The sequence below is a fragment of the Rhea pennata genome, chromosome 5 (genome assembly GCF_028389875.1).
Source record: "Rhea pennata isolate bPtePen1 chromosome 5, bPtePen1.pri, whole genome shotgun sequence".
Classification (NCBI taxonomy): domain Eukaryota; kingdom Metazoa; phylum Chordata; class Aves; order Rheiformes; family Rheidae; genus Rhea; species Rhea pennata.
The window spans coordinates 25,842,535-25,863,525 of NC_084667.1; the positions used below are offsets into that span (position 1 = coordinate 25,842,535).

General features: G+C 40.0%; 1 protein-coding gene across 1 annotated transcript; it reads right to left on the bottom strand.

The window, feature by feature from the left end:
• Positions 1-549: 549 nt before the first annotated feature.
• Positions 550-19,416, bottom strand: CSRP3 (cysteine and glycine rich protein 3). The gene is made up of 6 exons (XM_062578046.1): positions 19,309-19,416; positions 12,748-12,879; positions 7,832-8,000; positions 5,814-5,949; positions 4,691-4,784; positions 550-1,235 (listed from the first exon to the last, which is right to left on the bottom strand). Exons 2-6 carry the CDS (start codon positions 12,857-12,859, stop codon positions 1,159-1,161), a joined length of 588 nt encoding a protein of 195 aa, XP_062434030.1. The 5' UTR covers positions 12,860-12,879; positions 19,309-19,416; the 3' UTR covers positions 550-1,158.
• Between the last annotated feature and the right edge of the window lie 1,575 nt (positions 19,417-20,991).

A 20,991-nucleotide genomic window follows, 5' to 3' on the forward strand; every position in this document is an offset into this window, starting at 1 on the left:
TAAGATCTCTTTTGTATTGGGGGGTTACGTGTAATAAAATAGAACTTCTATGCTTTTAAGTATATTTTTCCAGACTGTTTTAAATACACTCAAGGGATATATGACCCCCAAATAGATAACAACAGGTAAGGAGAACAGCATCAGAAAAAGTGACTTTTTGCCTTATGTTTTGCACATGTATATGCACAGTTATTTATGAAAGTGGATAAACTGATAATCAAAAAGTGTCAGTGTGTATGAAAAGAAGAATTATTTCCAGTTGCATGGTCATGTTTCCAAGATGTCAGGGCTGTGGCATCAGTCTGGAGTGGCATACTGGTCGGTGTGTTTGAATAGAAGTCAAAGTAGATAATGATGAAGGTAGTAAAGAGAAACAGATCGAAATCCAAAAATAAAAGATTATTTAAATATCATCTAAAACTGACAGCATAAGGTAAAACAATGTAATGAACTAGAATTCCTGCAGCTGAGAAAAGGGAGAGATTTCATTCATCTCTGAAGTACATTAATCCATGGCATTGTAGAACATAAAGCATAAGCAAACCAAAATAACATAAAAGCTGTCTCAGTACTTTATTGTAGCTTGAAAACAGAGAATACAGTGTTGTGTTATTCTAAGAAAATGTCTTTTCTTAGAAATACTTCATTCTTAGAGAGAATTTCAAATCCTCATCAACTGTCTCAACCTGCTTAACAGCTACTTTGCTGTAATACAAATAACGTCAAAATGTTCAGAACATCACTAGGAAATTGGTAGAAATAGCATTATATTCTAAGCAAAGGGAAATATGGCAGCATACTTTGACCTTTGTGCTTATAAGGTTAGCTCTGTCTTAGTGGTAGAGTATGCTGAGTCTTTAAAGTTCCAGTCTAAAGTGTGATAAACACCGGTTTAAAAAGCAATAATGTTTCATTAGCTTTTTTTTCTCTTTATCTGCTCCAAAATAAGCATGAATCTATTTTTTTTTGCTGTCCTTTTTTTTTTTTTAAAGCTACTCTAAGAATTCCTTACAATAAAAGCTTACAAATCTTTCCTGCAAGGTGGAGAACATTAGAAATAATGTCTTAGACTTTTAGCATTGTGTCATGTTTTAATGTTTTACTTGGCAGCTAGTGGCATCAACAGCAATTGAAGTCTGTTGTGTCCATTTCTTCTCATTAATTCTCTTTCTTTTCCACTTGAGTGAGACCGCCAAAACCAATTCCTTTGGGACCAAAATTTTTTGCATAGCAAACTGCAAAAGAAGGAGAGGAGGGAAATAGTGTTCTGAATATTTTCACGTAGTAATAAATCATTTTTGCTTTTCAGTACTATTTATAAATTTAAGTTTATGAATAGCAAGAAGGAAATTTGAAATAGTGTCTTCCTCAGGAATATTAACATATAACAGAGAAGGTGTTATACATACTAGAATTTGCATACTAGAATTAAGCAAAAATGTCACATCTGATGTCTTAACCTTCAGAAACTGTGTATGTTTAAGATCTAAGTTACAGTTTCATTAAAATTTGCTTTTCTGTTTGCATAGACTGGTAGGGGTAAGATTTTTTCAAAGGTGATTAAAAGAACTAGAGTGTAGTCCAGCACTACTGGTGGTAGTTTAAGCAATCATATTACTCTTATCTTGCTAAGCATATGCATGGTTACTTATAGCAACTCTGCCTAGGAAGTAGTAATGACCAGCTATTTCTTAACATATGTGAACTAGATCATTTGCAGTTGTCTTTTTGCACCCAGCACCACAGAACACAAGGATTTTTCTTTATGATTCTCTGTAAAGTTCAGTCACAGCAAAATTTTGCATATTTTTCCCTTTAAGCCATTTTTAAGAATCAAATTCCTCAATATTGTTGACCTGAGGAGAATATCTGGATGTATAATTTAGCATGAAAGCATTATCTTCTGTACTACTAATATATATGAAGCATCTTAACTCATATTTTTAAGAATTCCAATTAGGACCATGACTTTAAACTGAAGAGCTGTGAAGGTCTATATCCTCGTGGAATTCTTTACAGTGAGTGAGATTGTACAGGTACAAGTATCTGCACAAACAGTTCGGGGGCTCCTGCAGAGCATTGATGATAACTTTTTGACAGAGGTGGTGGAAGAACCAACAAGGAGGGGTGTCCTGCTGGACCTTGTACTAGCAAAGAAGGACTGGTTGGAGAATGAAGGTTGGGGGCAGCCTTGGTTGCAGTGACCATGAGATGGTGGAGTTCAGGATCCTGCGTGGAGGAAGCAAGCCAATAAGTAGGATATCAACCCCGGACTTCAGGAGAGCAGACTTTAGCTTCTTCAGAGACCTACTTGAAGGAGTCCCATGGGTTAAGGCCCTAGAGGGAAGGGGGGAGAGGTCAAGGAGAGCTGGCTAGTATTCAAGCTCAAGAGCGATGCATCCCAAGGAGAAAGAAGTTCAGTAAAGGGAACAAGAGACCTGCATGGATGAGCAAGGAGCGCCTGACAAAACTCAGAAGAAGAAAGCACAGAGAATGTGGAAGAGGGGACAGGCTGCTTGGGAGGATTATAAGAATGTTGTCAGAGTATGCAGGGATGTGACAAGGAAGGCTAAAGCCCATTTGGAATTAAATCTGGCAAGGGATGTCAAGGGCCACAAGAAGGGCTTCTTCAAATACATTAGTAGCAAGAGGAGGACTAGGGAAAATGTGGGCCAACTGCTGAACGGGGTGGGGACTCTGGTGATGAATGATACCAAGAAGCCAGAAGTACTGAATGCCTTCTTTGCTTCAGTCTTCACTGTTAAGGGCAGCCCTCAGGAATCCCAGAGCCTGAGGGCAAGGGAGAAAGTCTGGAGAAAGGAAGACTTTCCTTTGGTCAAGGAGGATCAGGTTAGAGATCTTTTAGGCAAGCTTGACATCCACAAATCCATGGGCCCGAATGGGATGCACCCATGAGTGCTGAGGGAGCTGGCAGGTGTTTTTGCTAGGTCACTCTCCATCATCTGTGAAAGGTTGTGGAGAACTGGAGAGGTGCCTGAGGACTGGAAGAAAGCCAGTGTCACTCCAGTCTTCAAAAAGGGCAAGAAGGAGGACCCAGGCAACTATAGACCAGTCAACTCTATCCTTGGAAAGATGATAGGACAGCTCATTCTGGATGTCATCTCCAAGCATGTGGAGGAAAAGAAGCTGATCAGGAGTAGTCAGCAGGTATTCACCAGGGGGAAATTCTGGTTAACTAATCTGATAGCCTTCTAGGATGGAATGACTGGCTGGGTAGATGAGGGGAGAGCAGTGGACGTTGTGTACCTTGACTTCAGCAAGGCTTCCAACACTGTCTCCTGTAACATTCTCAGAGGCAAGCTCAGAAAATGTGGGTTAGACAAGTGCACAGTGAGGTGGATTGAGAACTGGCTGAAAGGCAGAGCTCAGAGGGTTGTTCTCAGTGGTGCAGAGTCTAATTGGAGGCCTGTGGCTAGTGGAGTCCCCCAGGGCTCAGTACTGGGTCCCATCCTGTTCAACGTTTTCATCAGTGGCCTGGATGAGGGGACAGAGTGCCTCCTCAGCAAGTTTGCTGATGATATCAAGCTGGGAGGAGTGGCTGATACACCTGAGGGCTGTGCTGCCATTCAGAGAGATCTGGACAGGCTGGAGAGCTGGGCAGAGAGGAACCTCATGAGGTTCAACAAGGGCAACTGCAGAGTCCTGCACCTAGGGAGAAATAACCCTAGGCACCAGTATAGGCTGGGGGCTGACCTTCTGGAGAGCAGCTCTGCAGAGAAGGACCTGGGAGTGCTGGGGGATGACAGGTTGACCATGAGCCAGCAATGTGCCCTTGTGGCCAAGAAGGCCAACGGTCCCCTGGGGCGCATTAGGAAGCGTGTTGCCAGCAGGTCAAGGGAGGTGATTGTCTACCTCTACTCAGCCCTGGGGAGGTCTCATCTCGAGTACTGCGTCCAGTTCTGGGCTCCCCAGTACAAGAGAGACATGGAGCTACTGGAGAGAGCCCAGCGTAGGGCTACGAGGATGATCCGAGGGCTGGAGCACCTGCCCTGCGAGGAACGGCTGCGAGAGCTGGGTCTGTTTGGCCTGGGGAAGAGAAGACTGAGGGGGGATCTTATCAGTGTCTACAAATAGCTTAAGGGGGGGTGTCAAGAGGACTCTTTTCAGTGGTGCCCAGAGACAGGACATGAGACAATGGGCACAAATTGAATCACAGGAAGTTCTGCCTGAATATGAGGAGGAATTTCTTTACTGTGAGAGTGACAGAGCACTGGAGCAGATTATTCAGAGAAGCTGTGGTGTCTCCTTCTGTGGAGATATTCAAAACCTGCCTGGACATGATCCTGTCTAAAATCCTCTAGATTATGTTAGCAGGGGGGTTGGACTAGGTAATTTCCAGAGGTCCCTGAGAACCTCAACCATTCTGTGATCTGCCCAGCAGGTGTGGCCAGTGTTCCTGTTAGTAGGTCAGAGGTTGAATTTCAGAGGATATCATGTTTGTAGAAGACTTAAAACTTCAAAATTTAGATGTTAAAAGTAGAAGATGCAGCCGCAGCTTTGCAGTAGCTCTTCTCTTTGCTTTCAGAAAGTTGTTTTAAAAGGTAAAATTAAATTTCATGAAGTTGTTAGGCATGTAACAAGAAAAATCATGATGACTATACTAGGTCAAAAAAGAATAATCTTAAAAATATTGACTCAGTAACCTATCTCAGCTCATTACAATTCTTACCTTTACAGTAGAGCTCTCCGTCTTTGTCTGTAACATTTGTAGATTCTAAACTCTTTCCACAAATAGCACAGCGGAAGCATGTCTTATGCCATGGCTGAGGAAATTGAGACAGCTCATTTTGTTACAGAAAATACACAGCCCACAGATACGAGAAATAAAGAACTATTGTTTTTTATAGTGCAAAGAGGTTAAAATTGTCCTGTTGGTTGTAACTGCTTCCATTTTTAGTCATGCTAGATTAGTCTGCTGGTGTTCTTAAACTACCATCCTAAGGTCTTACCCAGTGACTTTCTTGCCGATGGAGATCTAGTAAATGGCTGAGCACTATAGATACTATTCTTTCTAGTCACAGAATCCCTTTAATGTAACTGCGTTCAGCACTACAAGTAAACTTTAAAAATATAAAGGTCCACAGAGATGTTTCTAGAATGATAGTGGCAGAGTCGGTAGCCTGTAGAGTAGCCAACAAGAGGAAGTTGTCCCTCAAGTATCATTAAGATGCAAAAAGCTGAAGAATGCTTATGCAAAAGCACGTGATTTTTAACATGAAAGTTGGCATGTTTACTCCAGCAGTTTACTAATCCATCCTCATTTTTTTTTACCACTTCTTCCTGTCTCATTGAATAACATGAGAATCACTGTCCTAAAATGGAGCTGGTTTTATGTCTAGAGGCTATGAACTATAGCCTCCCCATTTAAATGTATGGACATATCTTTGCTTCAACCTCCTGGTTAAAGTAACTTCAGTAGAGATATGTAGGTTCTTTGGATGCAAAGTTGGGCTCCAAATTAGTAGAGGCCAAAAGCTATTACTGCTCAATAAAGCATTCTTTGAGAAGTAATTACCTAGCCTTCTCTACAAGGCCAGGGACGGATGGAGCAGTAAAGATTCAAGTTTGTAGAGTTTTTTTTTGTTTGTTTGTGTTTTTTTGGTGATGGGTTTGGGGAGGGGGTGCATGGGAGGTGAGCGGTGGTGAATATTGCTCCTCCAAGTGAGGATTCTGTGCATTGTCAGCTATTATTTTGAGCTATAAAGATGAATTAGTTGTAATTCATCACTATTTTTAATAAATTTTTTATTTCTAGAACTAGACTTTGTTTTTAGAAAGTAACTACTACTTACTTTTCCTCCTCCCATTATCTTCTCTGCAGCATATACAGATTTGCCACAACGGGGACATTTATCCACATCTACAATCTTTTTGGCAAACTTTGAAGGATTAGTTGGTGTAGAAGGGCGAGCAGGCTTCGGTGATCCCCTAAAACAGAAGTTCTCGGTATTTAAAACATTGCTTATAATGTTATCTTCGTTCCAGAAATGTATTTTCTTTTTTACTTTCTTTCCCCCCCCCCCCTCTCTTTTAAGGAATAAAAAGTTCAAGTACTGAGTCTTAGACATCCAAAGGAAAAAATATATATATATATGTATGTATATTCTGTGGAATAGTGTTGCATGGTTGAAGATACTGTAACCACTGATATTTCCTTAAATGGGTTAAGTAGTAGGTGGTTGTAGATGTACATGGAGCTGAGGAAAGGCTGCAAGAGCTGAGCCTGTTTAGACTTGATAAGATTCCCCCCCCCCGCCTCCACCGTCTTCTCTTCTCAGTGTCTACAAATAGCTTAAGGGAGGGTGTCAAGAGGATGGGGACAAACTCTTTTCAGTTGTCCCATGTGACAGGACTAGAGGCAATGGGCAGAAACTGAACCACAGGAAGTTCCACCTGAACATGAGGGGGAATTTCTTCACTGTGAGAGTGACGGAGCATTGGGGCAGGTTGCCCAGAGAAGTTGTGGAGTCTCCTTCTCTGGAGATATTCAAAACCTGCCTGGACATGATACTGTCTAACATGTTCTAGGTGACCCTAATTGAGCAGGGGGCTTGGACTACGTAACCTCCAGAGGTCCCTTTCAACCTCAACCATTCTGTGATTCTGTGACAGTGGCTACATGCAGAAAAAATTATATTTAACAAAAAGCAAAAGTTAAAAAAAAAAAAGAAAAAAAAAAGAAAGAAAAACCCCTTTGTTTTTATGAGAGGCAAAAGGGGGAACACAAACCAAAATCTATGTCCTGGGTAACTGGCTGGGTGCTAGTACTCAACTCACTACTTGCTAGTAGTGAGCAAGTCATGAAAAGAAACATAAATTTTACATGCTGTTCTTTCTCTGGTCGCTTTGAAGTTTTGGCAGGTGACTGTGGTTCTTAGTTGGCCTACAAAAGGCCTGTACTGTGCCAGGGTCAAAAGCATCAGAAAAGTACTGTGCTTTATTTCTGGAATATCAGCCTAAGTCTTGTGTTAGCTGTTAGTCATTCACAGAATGACTTTCGAATTACTGGATTGTTGGACTGCAAGAGGTTATTAAATCTACAGGAGATGATGGTTTCTGATACAGAACTCTATCCATAATGGATGCATGTCTTGTAAGAGGATACAGTTAAAGACATTTCTTTAAGTTTTTATTTCCTGCATAGTATATTTGTTAATTGGCTTCATTGTGATAATGCTGGAAGAAAGCATTGTTGATCTAGGAACACACTGAGAATCAGTTTAAAAAATTCTGTGAGAAATGTACCATCAGAGATAATTATGTGCAGCTGAGGCCTTTTGAAGATGGTATCCTATTAGGATTCCTTTGTTCAGAAAGGGCATTCAAGCCATAGGGAGAATTAAGAAACATTTTCTCTATAAAAGGGAGAGTATGTGGTATTGTGATTATTTCTTTAACAGTAAAACAAAAGCGTATTTCAGTCTCTGATAGGTTTAAGGAGGGGAGGGGGGAGAGGAAGAGAAAGATGATTCTCTATAGCTCTAAAGTGAGTGCGATTGGTACCATTGTGCTGCTAATAGCAAATTAAAATTGCAGTGAATACCTAGGTCTGTGGTAACATATAAAGGCTCCTTCTGCAGAATAATTGCCCATTGAAATAGGAAATAATTTATAAAAAAGGTTTAAAGAGACTGAATGCTATTAAAATTGATAAAATTACTGTGACCATTGAAGAAAAGCTGTAAGAAGGTATACTCTGATACTTATGCTAGATGTTGTTATGGAAACTGAATGAAATATCTAAAATGTCCCACTACACCACAGGCGGTACCAGAAAAACAGAAGATACTGTCAGTGGGGTTTAACTCACTGTTGCAGATTCAAGCCTAGATGGTCACCGGTATCAGTGCTGAGACATCCTGCCCCTTGTCCAAAGCCAATACCTTTGGGACCGTATTTTCTCCCATAACAAGTTTTGCAGTAGATTTCGGATTCGTGAGCTGCTACTGTGGTACTGTCCAGAGCTTTTCTGCAACCCACTAAAAACAAGAAAAGAGGCACATATAAGAATTTGTGTATTCATATTTGAGTTGATATAGCTCACAAAAATGACAGTTAGTGGGGGGAGTTGTTTTTTAAAAGAGTGAATGAAGAGGGGTATTAGTGTCTAGTCAGTATAGCATATGAAATGCAACTCTTCTGGGCTGTTGCTGAAATAATAACTCATGTGCGCACACACACACATGCATATGATATTGGAAGTATAACTTTTTGTACTTGCCCTCTTATAAGATACAAGTTGTAGCTTATTCTCTACACAAAAATCCTTTTTTTATTAGAAGTCCTGAATTTGTTCTAAATGGGACCAATGCAGGTGGGAGGTTGCACATAAGTGGAACACTGCTTTGTAATATACTTTTGATTTATCAGTGTGCTCAAGCTTCTGCTGTTCCACTCTTTTTAGTAAGTACAACTATTAACAGTATTGTACCAATAGTGTGATACTTTGTTCTTATTCTTAGTGCCAAAATACTGTGTTGTTGATCCTCTGTTAGGCCATGAACAAAATTTTCAAGTGCGTGAACATAAGTATTGAAATATCAAAGATAGCGAAAGAGCACTGCTTGAAGCTTTAATCCATATGGTACTGACAGAAAGCCTATTAAATAGTCTGCAGTAACATACACTTTAAAAGTGTATAAAATATAAATTAAGTGGTGCATACTTTTTTGTCTAGTCACATTTGTTTGGAGCTTAGTGCAAGGGGACTGATACCTGATAGCCCTACTAGAGCTCTTGCAGGATGACAAGAACATGATTTCAGCAGTGCCAAAAATACAGAGAGAACTCTTCCAAGTCATGTTTGTTACAGAGAAATTCTACACGGCTTAGCTCACTAGGAAAAGTATTGGAGATTTGTGGATACAAAGCGCTAATGGAACGCCGAACATTCATAATGGAATACAAGTTATATCCTCTGTGTCACTCGTTTAAATCTAGCCTCAACTTGACAGAACCAAAAGTTAATGAGTGCTAACAGCTGCTTATTTCTGGTCTCAGTAAGCAAATATCCATGTTTTCAGAAACACATGGCACACCTAGAGCTAATAGGCACTGTGAAAGTCAATCTCATGCTTGGCTGTTCTAATCAAGTGGGCCTGGAAGGTAGATAACCCTCCTCTGACTTCTCTGAGGTGAAAAATGCGGTGGTTTCTGTTACCTGTCAATCTGAGAGCTGGTGAGCTTTCAGAGACAGAATTGTGTTACCAGTCCAGTGTGTCTCCTTGCTCCTTATGCTTGGAAACAGAAACAACAAATAAAGCAAACAGTAACTATGCTCTTCACCTGCCTGGTGGACTGAACCTGCTGCTTGGCTTTGGGAACTCGCTGTGAGACCCTCTCTAGAGAGGATGAAACTCTGAATGCTATGAGTGCCCAAAGAAGATCAGGGTTTTGTAGTATGCTTAAATTAAGTTTCCAAGCCTTTTACAAGTAGGTCACTGTGTCAAAGGTGGCTGATAGAGGAGAGGAGAAAAAAAATAAGGAAGAGCTATGCCTTCTCCAATTCCCTTTGAACAAAAGTGTGTACAGCATAGTCGTGCATGGGCTATTGATAACTTGGAAAGTAAAGTTACTTAGCTCCACAAACCTGCGAAATGCCCAAGGATTAAAATTGTTCAGAAGGTCAAGCTCTAGAAAAGCTAGTTGAATGTGTGATTAATTCTTTTTCCACATTTATTTTAAATAGCCTGCTGTGAGTCTTGATTAAAAAATTCATTGAAGTTAGAGAATTTAAGATTATATTGGAACCTGTATAGCTTTATTTTTGTACTGTACTGTGTGTGTTTGTGTGGGGGAATAATTTACAAATACATATTTTTTTTAGTTAATAGAAATAAAATAAGGGGCTTCTATAAGTGTGTTAACCTGATCACTTTGTGCTACATTCTCTTCTGCTTTGAGATAACTGCACTTGCTAAGGGAGTAAAGCGATGATGGAAACTCTAGCAGTAGATAAAGTGTTTCTATTTCTAGCACCATAGGGATAGAGTATCAATTTGCCACAACAGATGGAGCAAAAGCCCTTGAAGTGCTATTGTTGAAATAACTTTGAGACCTGTCATCTGTGAGCAGATACTGTTCACAACACAGCGCTAAGAAGTTTCAGGCATGAGATCCTGCCAAATGTCCATCACAGCTGTGTTTTAAGCAAAACCTGACAAGGAAACAAAGTGGGCAAACAGCAGTCTGCACGGAAAGGAAGATTTGTTAGAGAGGACTTCTCTCTCCTTGTGTTTTTAGAAAAAACTGTGAAACCAAGATTTATAGTTTGGGCTGATTCTTGCCATGTTAAAGAGTTTGGTTCAAATTGCATATAATTTAGTCCAAATTTAACTTTTTAATCAAAAAATACTGGGTTTTTTTTTGTGTGTCTGGTCAAACATGGTGAAAGCTCAACTAAATTAGTTAACTATGCAGGTAACTGAGATCATGTATGGGGGCAGAGATTGCTTTTCTTGTATTGCAAAACAGATTCCTACAACGGGCTCATTGAAGAGACCATGAACATGATATGTGAAATTGAACCATCTAATTCAGAGCTAATGATCTCTGTTTGTAATGGGAAAAGTAAAACCGATTAACATACCTCTCATATGCCAGCTATGCTGAGATGCATCTTTAACTTTTTACCCTAAACATGCTTGTATTTGAAATACTTCTTTGGTATTCAACCTGTAAATAATTTGGTTCACACTTATGAGTACAAGGGCTGGGGTGAGGAGCAAGAGCAAATGGATATATGTTGTATGTTGTAATTCATTATTAAAAAAAAAAAAAAAAAAAAAAAAAAAAAAAAAAAAAAGCTAAGAATGAAGAACATGTTCCAGTATTAGGTGTCTGAGAAACCGCGTGGGAGCAAATCATCATTAAGTATACCCTAACAGGGCAGCGTTCTATTTTTATTAAACATTGGAGAATCTGCTTATTTTGTTGCTTCTTCCATGTTGGTTTCTGGCATCTGAAAAAGCACAAGTGTGAGTTGAAACTTTTCTCATGATTAGCACATTCATATCGCTGCCTATGATTTCTCTGCTGACTAATATTAACTGTTGTAGGCAGCACATGGAAGTAATAAGTCTCCAAGTTTTGCGAACCAGATTTTTACTATTCTCTAAGAATTGGATGAAGGTTGTTAATTAAGTTAAAACATTTTGAGGAAATTCTTTCTTACCCAGTCTTTTAGGACTCATTTGCATGGGACTAGGAAGAAGGTAAAGTGTATCCTTTGTACTGACTCTGCATAGTCTTGTGTTGTCATCTAAACAACTAAAATCAGCGCAAAATGCTTGCAAAACAGAATTCCCTTTCTATCCTTGAAAGGAGAACAAAAAATTAGATTCAATGGTTTCTAAGATGCCATGCTGGTATTCTTACAGCAAAGTTCCTGAATCTCAAGCATTATCTGCAATGCAAAATAAGCTTTTTAACCATCCTCAGTCCTTATCGCATTGTGTACTCTTTCTGCAATGGACAGATAGAACTGAATTGATATCTTTCTCTCTAGTGCTAGTTCATCTGTTGAGACAGCAACAGTTCCTGAAAGCTGTCTGCCAAATGTTGTATGGGTGCATGGAGTAAAAGAATAAGTGAATGGGAATATATGCAAAACAGGGAAGGAGGAGGCTCACGTACCCATGGGGTACTGGTGGAAGATTTTGATGACATATGCAGCGATAATATCTTTCTGTTTCCCTGTGTGAAATCAATTAATGTTAGGATTCATCATAAAATCAATCATATGCCATATTATCTTAACAAGACAGGCTTCCTTTTTATGAGCATTATTTATTCAATTCTTCTAGACTGTTTAATTTGAAACAAACCTGTAATGTGCTAAACTGTGGGACAGACGGTAGAATTTCCTGGAGATTAGTCTGGACATTGTGGTTCTGTGGCATTTTGCTGTCCCTAACAAAATCCGTTGAATGTATATATATGAAAAGAGAGGAGCTAGCAGCCTGAGAGACATCTTACTCAGGGGTAAAGGGTTAGAAAACTGGAGCTGAAGAGCTGCTATGAAGTAGCAAACTGGCCTTTCAGAAAACTGGCTGCTACTTCTGAAAACAAATATGGTGATTTTAATTGCTTCAGTTACTAAAAGATCGGGAAACAGGTTTTGTCTTTAGTGGATATTGTCTCTGGGAGTTAACTAGTCAGCTTTCCAGATGAGGATATTTGCTCAACTGCAGTTTGTTTAAATTGAACCTCTTTAGAAAGTCAGTTTTGAGTGAACTAGCTTGTTAAGCCCTTGCTCCCTCCTCTTCCCCCTGCCCCCCGCCCCAGCTGAAAGTTGTGACACTTGGCTTCTCGTGTTAGGAATTTTTTCTTTGGCTTCTTATGACTCTTAAGGTTTCTGGAGACTGCTGGACCACAGTCAGTCTTACTGCGCTGTACTTAAGTAGGATGATTAACATGTGACTGTCTTCCTCTCTGAGCTTTCCTGGACGTAACGTGTACATACCTCATGAAACTGTTCCTGTGTCAAACTCGGCATGACACTAGGTGTTTCTGCTCTCCTGTGTATTCCTTAGATCCTCAATGGCATTTAAGATCCACTGTAGATGTCCCATGAGCAAATACTTTGAATTCAAGAAACTATTTAGCTTCTTTTTTTTTTCTGCTTGGAAGCAAAGTAGCCCGGAAGTAAATTTACTAGTTTTTAAAACAAGATTTGTACAGAGCTGTGGAATTGCTGTGAAGTTAAAACAGTGTAGCCCAACTTACTGCAGAGGAAGCATGTCTTGTGGAAACTCCTTCCATTGCACTGAATTTCCTCAGCATGGTACACTGTCTTCTCACAGGCGCCGCATTTGGCTCCACCTCCCCAGTTCGGCATCCTTGTATGTGAAGTGTAACCTAGAAAATCAAATTACAGAAGTTAATCCGATAGCAGGAGTGAATTATTTTAAACAGGACAGCTTAATTTTCCATTAGCCAGCTGCTGCTGCAGGGTGGCCCCAAGCCAGGATCTGCTTGTGCGGATTGCACTGCGATACGTGAGGGCTCTCCGGCAGCAGAGAGATGAAGTGCTGGCTGCAAGACCTTCTCCTGTGCGTGAGTGGCAGTGCTGAGGAAAGGGGGCTAGAGCCTGCCCTGCTGCCGGAGCTGTGGGGCTCAGCAGACTAATCTAGCAGTGAGGCAACTGCGTGGTGTTTGACGGGGCCCCAGTTTCAATCCTTTGGCCTGTGTGTGACCCTCCTTTGTAAATAAGGATATTCCTCAGTGCTCTGTGTCATGTGATGGTAAAAATGTTAAGTGATTGTGGGGTGTCTCAATAAAAAGGCAACAGGGTCATTCTGACCTCTTCTGGAGAAGCAGTTCTAGGATATGTTTTCCATTGATTTATTTTCACTCCTGCCCTCTCCTGTATCCCAGCTTTTTTCTCCCTAATTTTTGCTTTCATTTGAACTTTCTGGTTTTGTGTTGCGAGGCAAACTCTAATGGAGGCTTATAGCTGCTTTGATACCTTAGTGGAGTTTTAAAAGTAAACCTTTGAGCAGAATTTGGCATTATTTTTTCTATAGAACAATATTCTAAGACTATCTGTCAAGAAACACCCTGTTGGTACTATTTATACTTCTCTAAAGCAAGTGCTAGTTCATCCTCAGTGGCGTGCATAAAGGCAATTTTCTCTATGAGTGTGATGTCATGTTACACAGTTCACACCTGAAGAATTTCACCCTGATGTTGAAGAAACGTACCATATGATTTCAGAGGACACTTTAACAAAAGCAAGTTGTTGCTTTTCTGAATTTCTTGTCAAACAGCTGCAAAATCAGTGCTACACAACTGTTACAAAACAACAACAGATAATTTCCAAAGGTGCTTAAGGCATGTTTTTCTTTGTTGGTGATTCTTAAAATATAAACATCTGAGGAAAAAGTGAAGAATAGTGCTTGCTATTTCAGTTACTTCTAGCTGAAGTGACTTGCCCAAGGTCACATAAAAGGGTAGTGGCAGAGCCAGGAGCTGAACTCGGGTCACCCGACTGCAGGCTCAGTGCCCTTCCTGATGACCATGCTATCGTGCAGCTGAAACAACCACGATGCTGCTGGTTTGCCCTTCTGTTTTCTTGTTGTTTGAGTCATCGTTTCTGGAAAGCCTGGAATGTCACCTTGTCATCTGCACGTCGTATTATCGGGTTGTTCCGAGCTCCTGGCTCGGGCCTTTCTTATCCTTCTTGGAAAGTCAGTCACTTTCTTATTATAGTTCTCTCAAAGCCAGCTTGTCCTGTTTGTATTTGATTAAATTCACTGTGAGATATCCTTAACTAAGGAAAGGATTTTGAAGATTGAATGAAGCCTACTACATGATAATTTATTTCTGGTCTCAGATGAGAGAGAGAGAGGGAAATTTACCACGGTAGTGGTGTAATATAGCTTTTATTTTAAATGAGTTGAATTTTAGGCTAAAGTTTACGCTGTTTGTACGTTAGACACTATTGTCCCTTGTTTGTCATCATCTCAGTGATTTCTGTACTACAGCTGCTGAATTTTAGAAAGAAAGTGAACACTTCCTACATGCCAGCTCTGCAAGCTTAACCTGAAATTGAAACAAGTGCTTTCTCGTCACTAAAACTAAAAATTGAAATGAAAGTCATCTCTGTCCAGAAAAAAAGAAAATTGGACTGCAGCTTAGGAGTGGGTGCCGATGCTGAAGCAATAGCACAGAAGATGCAGCAGCAGAGGTGTGTTTTAACAGTCAGCGTTTGGTAACAATCCAGATAGCAACATACCCATGACAGCACTCTGGTGATGAGTCTGTCTTTAGGCCCATTTAATCACATAGTCACTCTTGTGACTGTTACCTGCGTTAAGACAGCATACCTGTCAACCTGACATGAGATGGAGTCTCTCCTTCTCTTTGCAAAGAAACTTTATGCTTAGCTGAACAAGCTCCCCAGCTCAGTCAGTTTAGTCCTCTGCTGTCATAACGCAACCACATCACTGATCTCCTTCAGACCCTGACAGTTCTCTGGGAGGCTACTGAGGAGAAGCTGCTCTGACACATAGAAAAGTGTAATGATGCAGAGATGGAAGAAAACTCAGCTTGCCTCTAACTCTATTTATCTGCAATGTAATGACTGAAAAGCTAAACTCTGATGTGCCTGAAGTAAGTAGAAACAATGATTGCGTGCAAGGAACAAAGTATAAAGTTGATCCCTCTTCCTCAGTAAACATTTTACTGAGTAGCATTATTAAAATCCATTTAAAATTTCTTTTCAAGGAGAGATAAAGGTGCAGGAAGAAATCTTTCACTTAGGTAAGATCTTTATGTCTTATTCTGCCTTTTTATATTTTTCTCTTCTGTATTTTTTTGAAACATGTTGGTGTTGGTGCCATTTTTTTCCCTTTCTAAAAATAATTAAAGCAATGCATCAAAACCTTTAAGAGAGGAAAAAGAACACTGGAAGATGAAAGTCAGTTTTGTGATGCTTTTCTGAAGATTTAAATGGGATGTTTGCACTCCACGTGTTCCCCTTGAAGTTGAGAGGAAGTCTGACCAACCTCAGCAGAACCACAGTTGGGTCAGGCACCAGCTGGAGTAGCACCTGTAGCCGGCTGCCAGGGAAGTGGCTGGCCTCCAGCCACGGTGGGTGCAGCACTCCTCCAGCAGCTTTAGGTCCCCTCAAGAGTACACCAAGTTTCTCCAAGTCTGGCAGCAGGGTACTTGTTTGAAACTAGCTCTGGTTACATCATTAGCTGAAGGAAAAAAAATACTAACTCTGAAAAAGTCTGATAATATTTGATAGTGACCCTTGTGCTGTTACAGCCTGTGGTTAGAGCTCTTAAAAGACTTACTGCTCCTTTGGCTAATTATAGTAATGTGACTGGGCATGCATACACATTTTCCATGTTTTTCGCCATCACCTGATGGGAAGCTGTAGGAGAAAGAAGTCACAGTAAAATGTTCCTGTAAGGATACTGGCCTTACTGGAACGACAACGTAAGCCATGATGTCTGTCCTGGCTGCCTTTGCGGCTGGCTGAGTGCTGGGGCAAGTCTGTGGTCTCTGTGCTCTTGCTTTGGTCACCTCTCCAAATAGTTTGGTGATCTAGTGGGAGGTAGAGTGAGACCATTCTGTGTATATTACACATGTGACAGAGAAAATTTTGAGTGTTAGTAATACCAGATGTTGGCATTACTAACTAGCAGTTTATGGTACTGCTGGCTGGAGGAACATTCTTGGTCTTGCTGCAGTAGTGTTCAGCAGCTCATTCTGCTTCATTTCAAAATGCATTACATGGAGTAGGATTTATATGCATCAGATATGCGGCCAGGGTTACATGATTCACTTTACTGAGAGCTCATAACATTGCTGGATAGCCTAGCCTTGGAGTAAAGAAGCCGTTGAAATGTTTATGCACTCTGCACAGGCAAAAATGTGTTTTACTGGCCTATTAGTCGTGCCATACAAATCAGGATATAAAGCTGTTATATTCACGTAACTGCCACAGAGTTTCTGCGTCACTCTAATTAGAGTATTATTGATAAGAACATAGTCCAAAAATACCCATTGGTCTAAATGAGATGCAGTATTGGCTTTACATGGTTTCATAGAGGAGCAGTTTTGAAAGATAGTCTTAGTGCTAGATAGTGCAATGCAGGTGAAAAAGATATTGAAAAAAGTGCTGGTATTTTCTTCCTAAACATTAGGTTTTCCATTCTAAATGCTTATGCATTTGATGGTCTAGCGCTCAAGTCATACATACAGAAAATGCAGAAATCACTTGCTGTTTGGTGGGGAGGGGTATCTCAGACTGCCAAATGTGCTGTTGGGAGGTGTTCAAGCAGATAAACAGAATGGGAAGCGTAGATCTGTATGAACACTGAATCCTGTGACGGTAGAAATGCTGAACCAGAAGGACTCAGATAGATGCACTTGGCATCTCTATTTTTAGTCACAGCTAGTTGTTTAATCTGGAGCCTGTTAAAAGTATGAAAAGATAGATTCCTTATGTAGTAATTGATAATATCAAATTAAACCACTGTAGCTATTGAAAGGGGAATTTCCAAGACTAGATTAGAAATTCTGGTCCCACTGAAGTCTGTGGGAGATGTCAATGCAGACAGGATTTTATTCCTGATTAGATCATCACAGCTTTACTGCTGACCTGTCGTGTGACCATCAGTGACTCACTCGACCTTAGTCTTACTCCTTCACCAGCACCCTAGCGACAGTGATACATAGATTCCTTTAGAGAGAACTTTGAATAGCTTTAAAAGAAGAATTGGAGTGGCATCTGGCTGCACAGACGTGGGGATCTTGCACCATATGCAGTGTCGTGAGGTATCATGTCTAGCCTCCAGCTGTCACTCCAGAGCACCTGGATCTCCCGTAGGTCTTGTGTTATATTTGGTAGAGCCACATGAGTGTCTTGAATATTCTGGGGCATCAGAAACGGCACCAAGAGCAATTGAATCTCATCTGCAGTATTTTTTTTTTAAAGATTATTGCATTTTAGATGTTTCTAGGTTATTTATGTTTTTTTCCTATTAGTTTTAGTGTAGTATTAAGTGTGGTATTTCTTACTGGCAAAAGCTGTGTTTGATTTAAAAATAATTTTAACACATTCCCTTTCAATTTAAAAGTATTAGTTAAATACCACTAGAGTTTCTTTCTATTTCTCGCTATGTCATGTTTAATCTTGATGTTTCTGCAGTGCAAAGCACAATTCCTGTCACTGCATCTCAAAAAGCCTGAAGGTGTTTTGGTCAAATCCATTGCAGAAAGCATCATTTCTCAGCAGAATAGTTATTCAATAGAGAAAATGATTGCATGTGAAGAATGATTTCATTTAATGAAAGATACAGCATGGTTATATATTTAGTGATATTTCTTATATTCAGGTGTATTCAGTGGACTATGGATATAGATAAAAGTTTGGGTTTATGAATTAGTATACTACTTTTGACCTCCAACACCATCTCATGATGGCTGGGATTTTTCCTATATATCTGCCTTAAAGCAATACATGGAGATCAAGGAATGGGATTTTCCACAGTGACACAGGAAAATAAATACTGATTTTGACTGCCACTGGTCATGCTAAGCCATGCTAGTCCTTTCAAAACAGAAGGTTTTTAAGTGATTTGATAAGAAACAAGTGAGGGGCAAAGCTACAGTGATAAAAGCTGACGATTCAGAGGCAGGACTTTGAGCTCTTCTGCTATGTATCCTTCCCAATAGTGCCTTATTTTCTGGCATGGTAATGACTCGTTGCTATTAAAATTTCTTTGGCAAATGCCTTTGCAGAAATTTAAGATGATATCTCCAAAAGATGAGATATGCCAACACTAGAACCAGATACTTGATTCTGACTTAAAAACACCCTTCCCACCCCCTGAACACAGAGTTCAGTTTGATTCATGTGGCTGTGGGAAACTGCATCCTGCCGTACAAATGACCAGTTCCCTTCCCCAGACCTTGTCCTGTGCTATCAACGTTAACTTTTCCTTCCACAGGGTTCTCCTTTACACCTTTATCCTTGTCCTAAGTCCTCTAGTCCCAAGCAAAACTCTTACGGACTTTAAAACATTACCAGGATGACTGAGATCAGACCCAGAATTATTTTAAGTAAATTCAAGGCTTCATTCTTTGAAATAATTTTAGATAGAAAAATTTTCCAGGTAGGTAATTCTATTTTAGCTGTTTCTTTTCTAAAGACATAGCCAATCATGCTGTCTTCTAATGCTTGAGTGATGAGCATGTGAATTCTATCATCCTGCATTTTTATTTAGTGATTTTCTATGGAGCTAACACTAAAACGTCCTTCTGATTTAATATAAAAGCAATTAGTGGCTGACATTAAATATTTTGAGTGACTTTTTTTTTTAGTTTTAGAATACTTTTAGTCACTTGATGAGAAATTTTAAAAGCATGTGAATTTGTATACTATAGAAAGCTTTCATATTAAGACAGAGTATCTGTGGAAAACGTGATTCTTTGGCTTAGTAACAAAATCTTTAAGAAATTCTGCAATTTCTACGTTATCCAGTCTTGCATGTAGTACCAATGCCTGCCTCGTTGATGAGACTCTCCACAGCCCCATTCCTGGAGTGCTAATAGCTACAGAAAAGGCTGAGAAGCCCAGAGGAATCTCTCTCATCAGCTGGCTACTGCAAAACTAAAATACTGCTGTCAGCTCTATAGGACTCCCACTTCCGTACTCTACCTACACATTTTTCTTAAGCAAGCAGTAAGTTGTTTCCAATAGCTTTTTTGGGGGGAAAAGGATCAAATCTTTATATCAAAGTCTTGCAGAACCCCATATACTGCACTTACCAGAGCAAGCTGATGTTTCTTCCTATTTTCTTTGGCCTCTGGCAGAATTTAACTGGAAGGGTTCCTGCACTCTTTAAATGCAGCAGCCACCAATGTTGGCCCTATAAGCTGGGAGGGGAGGGGAGTGAGAGAGGGCTTCAGGGATCTGAGCAATGCCAGTGCTATCATTGAGCCAAAAATAACATCTGACAAAAGCCTGGCATTTTGTTCCCTTATGTCCGCTCGTGAGTAGGTGGACAACAACGCAGCCCCTCCGATTACACCTAAAAGCATTCTTAAATGCGCTCTAATAGGTCATAAATAAATGTTGACGTTTTGTAGTTGCAATTAAATTGCTTAAACGTGAATCATAAAATAATGGTTCCTGAAATGAGGATTTAGTTGTAAATGATCACATTGCCAAAAATAATTGAACAAAATATCAACAACCAGTATAAAAATAATCAGCCACTCTGGGACTCAACAGTCCTAAACCAAATAGAATTTCTTTTAGCTGAGTAGTTCCTAACTTGATAGCTACAAATGGTTTATATCTGCTAAAAGTTTTAGAGTATGGGGACTTATACTTGTCATGTAATTTTAAAATTTGTACTTTTTTTAAGCAATAAGAGTGGTAGCTAATATGTGTAGAGTTTAGCACATTTAATCATTGCATCTATAAGTAATTACCAAACCTTGCTGAGTCCCTTGGAAATGCTTGATATTGCAGCTATTTCAGAGATGGGGAGACTAAAGTGTAAAGAGCTTAAAGTTCGTTTCTTTACATAGCTTCTTTTTCTTTTCTTTTTTCTTTCTTTTATTTTTTTAAGTGCTTTACAGATTTAGAGGGTACTTCTTATTTTGAAGGAATTTCTGACTTTAGAAACTTCATTCTTGGATTTTGTGATGGGTGAAGGCCAAGCACTTAGGAGTTAAAAACTGAAGGCTGATAATGAAGGTCTCAACTCTGGGACTTTCATGGGAGTATAAGGAAATTAGATGCTAAATCTATGTGAAAATTCAGGATTTTAGAGGCTCGTTCTCTGAGGCTAATTTCAAGTTTCAGTCTTAGGAATCTAACATCTCTTGACTTTAGAGTGCAGCAACAGTTTTTGATGTAAGGTTTGGGGCCTAATTTTTCCCGAGCAGAAGAGTCTTGGACCCCATTTCTTCTCATTCATTCTGCCTTGGACAGCTCATGGAACTCTCTTGATTATGTTAAATAAGGCTAAATGGTGCGGTGGCACCTGCAGATGTGCCTGGGATCAACATCTCCTGTGTGATGGTCGTGAGAAAGGACTAGGGTATGACTGAGCTCACTCAGCTACCGGAGAGCACTACCAGGTTGAGAAGCACTTGCTGTTTGTGCCCCTGGTCAGTTGGAAGCTGGGAGCCCAGAGGTTCTCGAGAGTTGAGGCTTCATTGATCTTTGCTCTTGTCATCAGCTGGGCTGGTTAGAACACGTAGCTGGATGGATTTTCACCCTAAGCAAATGCAGGGAAATTTGTGAGAAAGATTTGTTTTTTTTTTCCCCAAAACTTCAGTACTTGTTTGCCTTTTGTTGGAGAAGTTAAGAGGTAAGGGCAGGGTACAGCCTTTAGATTCATGTTGCTGGCTGTGGCTTCATATATGTGCTACTGTGCAATGTCAGATATTGTATCCGTCCCTATAACGAAAGGAATCTTGAAATTGGAGAAACAGACT

Excerpts from the sequence above, each read along its gene's own strand:
- CSRP3 (XM_062578046.1), bottom strand. The coding sequence starts at position 12,859 with ATGCCGAACTGGGGAGGTGGAGCCAAATGCGGCGCCTGTGAGAAGACA. Across the intron at positions 5,950-7,831 it reads CTAGGCTTGAATCTGCAACA|GGGATCACCGAAGCCTGCTC; the intron begins GTGAGTTAAACC and ends CTTCTGTTTTAG. Across the intron at positions 4,785-5,813 it reads AGATAATGGGAGGAGGAAAA|CCATGGCATAAGACATGCTT; the intron begins GTAAGTAGTAGT and ends CAATTTCCTCAG.